Raw genomic sequence first — 12,780 nt, 5'->3', positions numbered from 1 at the left:
CAATTAACTCCTGTTTTGCTAGGGCTGCTTGATGCCATACTTGGTCAAATGCTGCCTTGATGTCAAGGGCATACTCTCACCTCTTGAGTTCAGCTCTTTTGTCCTTGTTTGAACCAAGGCTGTAATGAGGTCAGGAGCTGAGTGGCCCTGGCGGAACCCAAACTGAGTGTCACTGATTAAGTTATTGTTAAATAAGTGCCGCTTGATAGCACTGTCGACGGCACCTTCCTTCACTTTACTGATGAAGGGCAGACTGATGGGGCGGTAATTGGCCAGGTTCGATTTGTCTTGCTTTTTGTGTACAGGACATACCTAGGCTATTTTCTGCATTGCCGAGTAGATGCCAGTATTGCAGCTGTACTGGAGCAGCTTGGCTAGGGGCGCAGCAAGTTCTGGAGCACAGGTCTTCAGTACTATTGCCGGAATGCTGTCAGGGTCTGGAGTCTTTGCAGTATCCAGTGCCTTCAGTCGTTTTAAAACACAAATCCTCATAATTTAACAAAGAAAATGGAAGCACTCATAACAATGTAAATTAGTTAAGTTGGGTACTGATACTGATTACTGCAACACCTAGATTGGCACCTCTTCCAAACCCCATCCAGACACAATTCCTTTAACTACTACCAGCCACTATCTAATTTTCAGTCAATTTCTTACTCAGATGTAAGACACTATATTAATGTGAGTAATCCCTGTGGACAGCCAATCTCTGAGCTTCTGGGGTGGTGGTGGTTCCAGAGAACAAGCTCATCTTGCTTTCTACTCTTGAAAATGTTGATGAGGCATTTAAGCAGAAATTTTCAGCTTTTCCCCAATGTCGTAGTGGGTAACTTCATTTTACGGTGTTGTACAAAGCCATATAAGTCAGAATGCTCCTCTGTGATATCTGCTATGTTAGCTGATCTCAGCTGAGGAGACAGTAGGGAATTACAGTTGGCACCTCTGTTCCTAGGGCTAGGGAAGGAACGATGGTGAAACAAAATCAGCTAGGATATTGTGTGTGGATTGTGCATTATTGTTGAGCTCAATCCACATCCACTTTGCAACAAGGGTCATTGAGCAGCTGATAAATGACCTTCAATGGAATGTGTTTGTGTGGACAAAGTTCACTTAGGAAAGATACCAGAGGGCATAATTTGCCTTTGGAACTGTCAGGAACTTGGGAGGAGGGGAAGAAATTAGAAGGTGGGAATAAATCCTAGTTCCAAGAACAGTCATAACAGGGTAATGCAGTTTTACATAACCTCTCCTAGGGAGGGATGTGAAAGGAGCAGATTTTCCTTAGTTCTTCATGCAACATACTGCAACAGTCAGCACTAGATACAGCTGGTGTTATTAAGTGCATAACTGCATCATAATCGCATCAGCTCTGTTGCTCTGGTTCCCAGGACTACTTCTCCCTTTTCTTAATAGAGTTACAGTTAAGCCACTTTAATCTGTCTTTGGCTTCTAGCTTACCATCTCAATGAGATATACTGATATTTATACGAATTAGGAGCAGGAGTAGGCCACTCTGCCCCTGGAGCCTGCTCTGCCATTCAGTAAGTTCATGGCTGAACTTATTACTTAACATTCCTGCCTACCCCCGATAACCTTTCACCCCTTTGCTTATCAAAAATCTATCTACCCCGCCTTAAAAATTTTCAAACACTCTGCTTCCACCGCTTTTTGAGGAAGAGAATTCAAAAGACTCACAACCCTCAGAGAAAAAAATTTCTCTTCATCTGTCTTAAATGGGCGACCCCTTATTTTTAAATAGTGACTCTTAGTTCTAGATTCTCTCAAGAGGAAACATTCTTTCCCCATCCACCCTGTCAAGACCCCTCAGGATTTTATATGTTTCAATCAAGTCGCCTCTTACTCTTCTAAACTCTAGCGGATATAAGGCAACCTGCCCATTCCAGGTATTAGTCTAGTAAACCTTCTCTGAACTGCTTCCAATGCATTTACATCCTTCCTTAAATAAGGAGACCAATACTGTACACGGTACCCCAGATGAGGTCTCACCAATGCCCTGTATAACTGAAGCATAACCTCCTTACTTTTGTATTCAATTCCCCTTTAAATGAAAGTTAACATTCTATTTGCTTTCCTAATTACTTACTGTACCTGCATACTAGCCTTATGCGATTCATACACTAGGACGCCCAAATCGCTCTGTATCTGAGCTCTGCAATTTCTCACAATTTAGATAATATGCTTTTCTTATTCTTCGTCAAAATGGACAATTTCACATTTTCCCACATTTTGCCATTTGCCAGATCTTTGCTCACTCACTTAACCTATCTATATCCCTTTGCAGCCTCCTTATGTCCTCTTCACAACTTTACTTTCTTAACTATCTTTGTGTAATCAGAAAATTTAGCAGGCATACGTTCAGTCCCTTCATCCAAGTCATTTATATAAATTGTAAAAAGTTGAGGCCCCAGCACTGATCCCTGTGGCCCACCACTCGTTACATCTTGACAACCAGAAAATTACCCACTTATGCCTTCTCTGTTAGCTAGCCAGTCTTCTATCCATGCCAATATGTTACCCCCTACACCATGAGCTTTTATTTTCTGCAATAACCTTTGTGGCACCTTATCAAATGCCTTCTGTTTATCCACAGCACATGTTACTAAAGAATTCCAATAAATTGGTTAAACATGATTTCCCTTTCCAAAACCATGATGACTCCTTCACTTATGAGGTCATTAATTAATCCCATCTTGTTGCACAATATCTAGTCTAATATAGCCTCCTGTCTGGCTCCAGAACATGCTGTTCCAAGAAACTATCCTGGAAAATTCTATGAACTCCTGATCTAGGCTACCTTTGCCCAACTAATTTTTTCCAATCTATATGTAAATTAAAATTCCGCATGATTATCGCCACACTTTCCGACCAGCTCCCATTATTTCTTCCTTTACACCCCATCCTACCGTGTGGTTACTGTTAGGGGACTGTTCACCACTCCCACAAGTGACTTCTTGCCTTTATAATTTCTCATCTTTATCCAAACCGTTTCTACGTCCTGGTTTCCTGAACTTAGATCATCCCTCTCTATTGTGCTAATACCATCATTAATTAACAGAGCTATCCCTCCACCTTTTCCTAGCTTCCTGTCCTTCCGAAATCTCATGTACCCTTCAATATTCAGGTCCCAATATGTGTCATCCTGCAGCCATGTCTCTGAATAGTTTCAAATGAATCAGCCTTTAGTTGTGTCTTTTTTAAAAATATATATTTTTGTAACCTTTAGCCTTATCTGTTGATTTACTCTTAGATTTGAATTCTCTATCCTTTCCTGTCATGGTCTGTTTATTTTTTTCCCATATTAATATCTTTCTCTTGCCTTGTGTTATGAGGATTTTTTTGTATTAAAAATTCGGATTCTATGTTTTTAAAAACTGAAAAAGGATTTCAGTGGTCATTGAGAAATAGCTGAGTTTTTATTTTTTTTTATTTAGTGATACGGCACTGAAACAGGCCCTTCGGCCCACCGAGTTTGTGCTGACCAACAACCACCCATTTATACTAACCCGACAGTAATCCCATATTCCCTATACTAGGGGCAATTTACAACAGCCAATTTACCTATCACCTGCAAGTCTTTGGATGTGGGAGGAAACCGGAGCACCCGGCGAAAACCCACGCAGACACAGGGAGAACTTGCAAACTCCACACAGGCAGTACCCAGAATCGAACCTGGGTCCCTGGAGCTGTGAGGCTGCGGTGCTAACCACTGTGCCGTTTTGAAAGGACGTTCAATAAAAACAACTGGTAAATGAGGACTGGAATGCAGATAATTTCAAGGAAACCAGCAGGAGGTTAACCTCCGAGCTATCCTGTGCTATGATGAGAGAATTTATGACTGGTCATGTGACCTGTTTCAGGAAGGTTTTGGTTTTGAACTTTAAAAAGCCAGCGGGTTTGGACAAAAAAACAGGCATTTGATTTTTGACCTGTCTGGAGATCAGAAGAAGACCCAGAATAAGGTATTACCCCTCTAAAGGAATCCTGCATCTCTTGAGAAGAAACCCTGTATTTCAAATGTGGCAGATTCCTATTGCTTCCTGTCTCTGAAGAATCCCTGCATCAAGCTGTACTGTTGCCTCCTGGGTTTAAGAAATCCTAAATATTGGAACAATTTTTTTTTGCTATACTGTTGCTGTAAGACCATCTGTAAGATCATTAGTTGCTGCACACCTGATGGAAGACCTTGTGTGAAGCCTTCTACTAGTGAAGCTTTTTGAACGCCTATCCATCACAGACTGTTCATCAACCTCGCCTGGCATCCAACTATTTGACTTTGGGACACCTTGAAAAACCGAAGAACTTCCTTCCAGATCATGACAGCTGAAGTTTCTTTGTTATTCCTTTTCATTCCTATGAAGCAGCTGTAAATGAAAATTATTTTTTTTCCTCGTTAACCGTTTTTTTTTGGATGCATGTGCTTGTTGATGAGGGCTAGGGAAAATACGGAGCTTTAATATCTCCCTTCATATATAGATTTACTTTTATTATTGGTTAAGACTTGGTTTTACAATTTAATTTTTGTTCTTGATTAAAGAAACCTGGTTGGTGTGCTTTATTCTGGCGACAAACAGAGTATCTAATTGGCTGTTTCCGCAAGTGGGAAAATTTATTGATGTGCTGTGACTGTGGAGAAATGGGACTGAAGTAACAGTGCACTTCTCCCACTGTGGTCAGAGCACTTGTCTCAACTCTTTGATTTACCATATCTTCCCAAATTTGATCCCTTGTTCCCACTATTCAGTTTAAAACCCTCTCTACTTCTCTAATTATGCTGCTCGCTAGAACACGAGCCCCAGCATGGTTCAGGTGTAGACTGTTCTAACGGTGCAGCTCTTTCTCCAGAACTGGTGCCAGTGCCCCACGAACCGGAACCCACTTCTATCGCACCAGTCTTTGAGCTATGCTTTCATTTCTCTAATCTTATTTGCCCTTTACCTGAACCAGGTGCAAATTGGCAATAATACAGACATGACTATCTTTGAGGTTTTGCTTCTTTTGGTGCCTAGCTGCTCATGCTAACTGTGCAAAACCTCTTTCTTGTCCTGCCTATGCTGTTGGTACTTCCATGAACTACAATGACTGGATCCTCCCCCCTCACTGTAAGTTCCTCTCCAGGTCTAAGGGACTAGGGTGAATGAGGAATTGAAGGAAATTAGTATTAGTAAGCAGGTTGTATTGGAGAACTTAATGGGGCTGAAGGTTGATAAGTCCCTGGGACCTGATATTCTACATCCCAGAGTGTTGAAAGAGGTAGCTGTGGAGATGGTGGATGCATTGGTGATCATCTTTGAAAATTCTATCGATTCAGGAACCATTCCTGCAGATTGGAAGGTAGCAAATGTCACCCCACTATTTAAGAAGGGAGGGAGAGAGAGAAAACGGGGAATTACAGGTCTGTTAGCCTTGCATTGGTGATTGGGAAAATGATAGAATCTATTGTAAAGAATGTGATAAATGGACACTTGGATAGTAATGATCTGACTGGGCATAGTCAACATGGATTTATGAATGGGAAATCATGTTTGATGAACCTGTTTTAGTTTTTTGGGGATGTTACTAACAGAATTGATAAAGGGGAGTCAGTGGATGTGGTATACTTGAATTTTCAGAAGGCTTTTGATAAAGTCCCCCACAGGAGATTGGTTAGCAAAATTAAAGCACATGGGATAAGCAATATACTGGCATGGTTTAAGGATTGGTTAACAGGCAGAAAGCAGAGAGTAGGAATAAATGGGTCATTCTCATGTTGTCAGGCTGTGACTAGTGGGGTACCGCAGGGATCAGTGCTTGGGCCCCAGCTGTTCACAATATATATCAATGATTTGGATGTAGGGACCCAATGTAATATTTCTAAGTTTGCAGATGACACAAAACTAGGTGGGAATGTGTTGAGAAAGGTGCAAAGTGGCTTCAAGGGGATTTGGACTGAGTTAATCTGTGGGCAAGAACATGGCAGATGCAGAAAAATGTGAGGTTATCCACTTTGGTCAGAGGGATAGATTTGCAGAGTATTTTTTAAGGGGATTACAAAGTATAGATGTACAAAGGGACCTGGGTGTCCTAGTCAATAAGTCACTGAAAGCTAGCATGCAGGTGTAGCAGGCAGTAAGGAAGGCTTTTTAAAAATTCATTCCTGGAATGTCAGCGGCGTTGGCCAGGCCAGCATTTATTGCCCATCCCTAATTGTCCTTGAGAAGATGGTGGTAAGTTGCCTTTTTGAACCACTGCAATCCATGTGGGGTAGGTACACTCACCGTGCTGTTAGGAAAGGTGTTCCAGGATTTTGACCTAGTGACAGTGAAGGAATGGCAATATCGTTTCAAGTCAGAATGGTGCGTGGCTTGGAGGGGAACTTGCAGGTGGTGGTGTTCCCAGGCATCTGCTGTCCTTGTCCTTCTAGGTGGTAGAGGTCGGGGGTTTGGAAGGTCCTATCTCGGGAGCCTTGGTGCATTGCTGCAGTGCATCTTGTAGATGGTACACGTTGCTGCCACTGTGTGTCGGTGAGGAAGTGAATGTTTGTGGATGGGGTGCTATTTAAGCGGGCTGCTTTGTCCTGGGTATGTGTCGAGCTGCACCCATCCAGGCAAGTGGAGAGTATTCCATCACAATCCTGTAGATGGTGCCTTGTAGATGGTGGATAAGCTTAAGGGAGTCAGGAGGTGAGTTACTTGCCACAGGATTACTAGCCTCTGATCTGCTCTTGTAGCCATGGTATTTATCTGGCTACTCCCAGTTCAGTTTCTGGTCAATGGTAACCCCTAGGATGTTGATAGTGGGGGACTCGGTGATTGTAATGCCAATAAGTGTCAAGGGGAGATGGTTAGAGTCTCTCTGGTTGGAGATTGTCATTGCCTGACATTTGTGTGGTATGCGTGTTACTTGCCACATATCAGCCCAAGCCGGGATTTTTTCCAGGTCTTGCTGCATTTCTACACTGACTGCTTCAGTATCTGAGGAGTCGCGAATGGTTCTGAACATTGTGCGAACATCCCCAATTCTGACCCTATGATGGAAGGAAGCTCATTGAAGCAATTGAAGCTGGTTGGGCCTAGGACACTACCCTGAGGTATTCCTGCAGTGATGTCCTGGAGCTGCGATGATTGACCTCCAACAACCACAACCATCTTAATTTGTGCTAGGTATGACTCCATCCAGTGGAGAGTTTTCCCCCTGATTCCCATTGACTCCAGTTTTGCTAGGGCTCCTTGATGCCATACTCGATCAAATGTTGCCTTGATGTCCAGGGAAGTCAGTCTCCTCACCTCTTTTTGAATTCACTGCCTCCTCCCCTCTCGGTGTTGTCTTTATAGTGAAACATGTTATAAACGTGTTAAGTGCAGTATCATTTAGTAATAAATTGAGGGGATGAGAGTATTTTCCAATGAATTTTATAGCATTTTGAAATCTATTAAACCAGTTCTGATTTTAATTCCTGCATGAGATTGGCATTAACCAGATCTCCAAACGTGTTCTTTATTAATTTTCTCTCTTTTTTTCTCTCCTTGAATCTCTATCACTCATCCTTTTTTTGGCAAGGCACCAGGCTGGTGGTCCTTTCTAGCTGGAAACCTTTTCCAAAGCCTCCATTGAAGACTGATAAAAGAAAAAAGAAAACACTGATGAAGTGTGCAGAGTGGGTCTGCTTGGCTGTGTCTCACCTTGGCATTTTTTCCACAGCAGAGCATTTTTAGATCAACTTGGCTCTTCACTACAGCAGGAACTCACCCTGAAGGACATTGTGAATGTGAACTTGTCATACCATTCCAAGATGCAGTACCTTTTGAAGGACCAATGCAGTGTACCATGATGAGATCTTTTTGGGATTTTTCATTCTTCTTCTAGTCACAATGCAAGTGTTTCTTAAAACTGGTTGTATGTTGCATTTGCTTGTGGAAATACACAGCAGGTCAGTCAGTATAGGAAAGAGGGAAGACAGTCCTGAACCATTTCAGTGAAGGGTTCCATGTGAAATGTTAATGTCTATTTCAGATGCTGGCTGACCTTTGGTTGTGCAGCATTTTCTGGCTTTACTGTGTTTTAAATCAGATCCTAATTGGCTCAATTCAACCTTAAAGGCCTCTTGTTTTTTGGCCAATGAAGAGTCAAAAACTGAGTTTGTTGCATCATTTGAGGGACCTGATCAAACTGTTGCATTGTTTTTGGGCCAATAGTCAGGAGAACCCAAATGACTTGAGTATGCAATGAGACGAGTCGTCAGGACCAACTGAAACTGGTTGGGATAGATTTTCCAACATGTTGGCCTGGTGTAAAACTGGCATTGCAGATCAACCACCTGATTTTCACTTCATTGATTTCAATCTTTTGCCAATGCCCATCTTTGGCATTTTTCTTTCTTATTTCCACCACACTAACGCTGATTTCTCAAAGCAGGCATCTTTATGCTCTCTGCCATGCTGAGTTACAGACATTTTTAATGGTGGGCTCACATCTGCTAACAACAAGGCTGAGATTTAAGTCAGAACAAGATTTATTTTATCTCCTTTTTGAGGTCTGTTCAAAGCCAGAGCCTAGAAGTCAGGGACTGTTCCAACATAGTTGATTCTGAATCATAACGTTGCGGGCTGAAGCTTCACTCTAGGAATTGAGCACATAATCTAGGCTGACCTTTCATTACTTCATTGTCTGAACTTCTATCTTTCATCTAAGACATTTACAGTCTGCCTTGTTCAGGTGGAAGTAATATACCCATGTCACTTTCTTGAGCAGGGAATTCTGTATCCTGGCCAACATTTAAATCTCAGCCAATGCCACCAAAACTGTTTAACTCCTCATTCATCGCTCTGCACCTAGCCATATAGCAATAGTGACTTCACTGCAGAAGTAATTCATTGGCTGTGAAGTGGTTTGGAGTGTCTTGGATATGTAAGCTGCAAGTCCTCTTTTGTGGCTCAGCTTTGCCTTTCCAAAGCCTGAGATGCTTACAGCTTAGCTGTGTTACTTCAATAAGTGGGCCCTGTTTAAATTGGTTTCACCTGTTGGTATCGTACTGTGGTCCTTTTAATGGTGCCTTTTCATTTCACCAGAAGGCCCCGAAGAATTGTGTCATCGTTATTTCAGTGTAGTTTTGCTGACATGGTTGAATTTGTCATTACAAAGTGTATTTGTAAACAACACTAGGGAAGGTAAAAATAGAGCTATTTGGGCTCCACACTCAAATAATTTAGTTAGTGGGCTGTCATCACCTAGTGCATGCTGACATTTCCCTTCCTGTAGGCTTCCTGAACTTTCTGCTAAAGCCGTTCTGTGTATGCAGCTATTAGGGAGGAATGCAAGAACAGCGCAGTATGGTTCTCTGTTGCTCTCTTCCCACCACTACCATTTCCCAACCTGGATTACCCACCAGGTGACACATTTTTGATTCTTTTAACCTTTACAAGGATGCAATAGGGTTCAGAAGAGGCTGCTGATACAGCAACACTGTTCAGATCTGGGGCAGGCTTGGACTTGGGTAAAGTGAGTTGTTGAGGGGAAAAATTTGGTACAAAGGAGCCTGTTGGGAGTAGATTTAGCAATGGAGGGTGAACTTCCATTCAAAACAGAAGAATATTAATGGAACCAAATTTCATACCCTGACTTGAGCACATAATCTAGACTGACACTGTGCAGTACCAAGGCAGTGCTGCATCAAACACCTTTTGATTAAGGTGTTGAACTAAGACCATGGGCGTAAAATATCCCTCATTGTTATTAAAAGAAGAATGCAATGTCTGTGTCAATTCTCCACCCCTCACAGATATATTAATTTCATTCCTTAATGATTTCATTGTTTTTAGCTATTCCATTCACACCACAGGCTAAATGATGTCCAGCGTTTTCTGTTTGAGAACTCTCCTCATTTCCAGCTCTGCCTAGGGCTTCTCTTGGTCTAAAAACAAGAAATGCTGGAATCACTCAGCAGGTCTGGCAGCATCTGTGGAAAGAGAAGCAGAGTTAACGTTTCGGGTCAGTGACCCTTCTTCGGAACTGACAAATATTCGAAAAGTCACAGATTATAAGCAAGTGAGGTGGGGGTGGGGGTGGGGCAAGAGATAACAAAGGAGAAGGTGCAGATTGGACCAGGCCACATTGCTGACCAAAAGGTCACGGAGCAAAATATGTTTGCCTTTGCTCCATGACCTTTTGGTCAGCAATGTGGCCTGGTCCAATCTGCACCTTCTCCTTTGTTATCTCTTGCCCCACCCCCACCTCACTTGCTTATAATCTGTGACTTTTCGAATATTTGTCAGTTCCGAAGAAGGGTCACTGACCCGAAACGTTAACTCTGCTTCTCTTTCCACAGATGCTGCCAGACCTGCTGAGTGATTCCAGCATTTCTTGTTTTTATTTCAGATTTCCAGCATCCGCAGTGTTTTGCTTCTCTTGGTCTCCTGGCTAACATTCATTCCTCAGCCAGCACTTAAACTGATTTACTGGTTATTAATCTAACTTACTGTTTGCATTGGATCTTGCTGTGCATAAATCGCCAGCCAGGAATGATCATAACCTGCATTTGAACAAGTGATTGTTTGGATGCAAAGTGCTTTGCGGTGTCCTGAGGATGTGATAAAACATTATATATAAATGCAAAATTGTGTGCTCTCTCTCTAACCCCTCATTTTTTTTCCAGCCTAAAAGCAGCCTTGCTCTTTTTCAGGTGTTTCATTCTACTTGTATATTTTGTTTTGAAGGAATGTATCTTGTCTGGTATCATGTCCGTGAATGGGAAGAAGGTGCTCCATATGGACCGGAATCCTTACTATGGAGGAGAAAGTGCCTCGATAACTCCTTTGGAGGATGTAAGGAGATATTGTTTCTCTTTCTTTTGTCTTTTTAAAAATGTATATGGTGTTGGGTGTTATTGTCTCCCTCCTTGCAACTGCCTGTTGGGACAACCGTCTGCATAACTGCTATAGTTACTGCTGGGATGGTTTATGTTATTGCAGATGCAATATCAGTTAATCTTTCTACAGTATGCAGCACTTGCAAACATTTAATAATCTGTCAATCGATAACTAAATCCTTATGCTACCTCCTTTTAAAAGTAGTTAGCACATCTGCACAGGACTTCTGCCTGTCGTATCCTCTTCCCTCTCTTTCTGCCTCGTGATCTTGGGTATAAACAACTGTACTATCAGTTACACAAAAGGATTTCTCCAAACTGATGATGCTTGCTATAATAAGTCCTATCCAAAATGCCAGCTTTGCTTATCTCTTTAAGTGACTGTGCCTTTGCAAAACTTTGTTTTGGTTCACATTTCTCCTTTTTTCTGTTTCTCCATTTTTTCATCATCAAAATGACATTACAGTCAGTCTCCCAGCATGGCAATGTCCCTTTTTATTCTCCTGCAGGATAAATAACTGTGCACTGTCAGCATACTCTCTGAATCATAATGAATCAGACAAGATCCAAGTCAGGATCTCATGAAGTATGTCACAGCTAAACATCCACTGAAGTGAGGGAAGAGTAAATACAAGATCAACAGGAAGTGTGGGAGGTAGATGCATTAATTATTCATGCCTGCCCCTGAATAGAGCAGGACTGAGCCTGAATGGCCACCTCCGACTTGGGTTTTCTTAGATTCTTCTGATAGTTTTGTGCATTCTCAACTTTGTTACTGTCAGAGTTTCTGACTGAAGCAGAAGTGCTAAGATTTGGATTAGATTCACTGACCCACAGTGATCTAATTGCCCTGTCGTGGCCAAACAACTCAACAGTGCTTCCAGAACCAAAAGTCCTATATATTTAAGATCATTTATCATGTATTTCATTATCGAGGGGATTGGAAACAAGCAAAATTGGCAGTAAAGATTGTGAGAGAGAGAGAGAGGTGTCCTAATACAGACACTGGTTTTGTTGATTTTAAAACTTGGATATTACAGGGTTAGCGAAACAGGACAGGAACAAGATGTTCATTTTCCATTGGGCTGTCAGCAGTCATTCCTAAAGTAATGCATCTCAGTGTCAAAGTAGCGCACATAATGAGGTTCATTGGTCTCAACCTACTGCCGTTATTTCTCTGTCTTAGCAAGGTATAATTGACATTTATTTTTATATTTCTATTGGAGCAATACTTCTGGCTGATAGGATTAAAGCAGGCCAAGTACAAGTGGTGCTGAAGCATGATCTGGCTGAGATCAGCTGACAACTAACTTGGCGCAGACCAGGATGGAACTGGAAACCTTCCTGGCTTCCATGGTTCAGTTGCACACCAGATAATGTACTTATCCACAGAGCCTTCAGGGTGAACTCATAATATAGGATTAATTCCAAGAACCCATTCCATCGTCAGCTTAGAACTAGGATTACAATAGTGCAGGCAGGTTACTTCCACCTGTTGATTTTTATAATATGTTACAAGGTGATATGTTGACCTTCCAACCTCGAGGAAATAAAATAGAACTGTTTTTATCGAGCTGTTCTTTTTGCCTTTCCATTGAGAAGTGCTCAAATTTCATTCAGCAAGTGCATACAGTGGTACAATTGAAATTTGGATCTGTAAGAAATTGCAGGCCATGTCTCCACTGAAGTGTCAGCCGTGGCTCAGTGGGTAGCATTCTAGCCTCTGAGTCAGATGTTGTGGGTTTAAGAACCACTCCAAAGCACATAATCTGGGCTGACATTCCAGTACTGTACTGAAGGAGCCTTGCAGTGTCAGAGGGTGCTGTCTTTTGGATGCGCTGTTTCAACTTAGGCCCTGTCTGTCCTCTCTGGTGGCCATAAAAAAAATCCCATGGTGCTATTTTGAAGAGGAGCAGGGG

General features: G+C 42.1%; 1 protein-coding gene across 1 annotated transcript in view; it reads left to right on the top strand.

Annotated features, from left to right (window-relative positions):
• Positions 1 to 12,780, top strand: part of LOC137380253 (rab GDP dissociation inhibitor alpha) — a 53,767-nt gene that overhangs the window by 21,499 nt on the left and 19,488 nt on the right. The window contains exon 2 of the mRNA XM_068052115.1: positions 10,710 to 10,817. Coding sequence (XP_067908216.1) covers positions 10,710 to 10,817 — 108 coding nt within the window. The remainder of the gene's footprint in view (positions 1 to 10,709; positions 10,818 to 12,780) is intronic.

This window comes from Heterodontus francisci, chromosome 19 (assembly GCF_036365525.1).
Source record: "Heterodontus francisci isolate sHetFra1 chromosome 19, sHetFra1.hap1, whole genome shotgun sequence".
NCBI lineage: Eukaryota > Metazoa > Chordata > Chondrichthyes > Heterodontiformes > Heterodontidae > Heterodontus > Heterodontus francisci.
The sequence above is the reverse complement of the archived record's forward strand: the minus strand, read 5'-3'. Positions and strand labels throughout refer to the sequence as shown.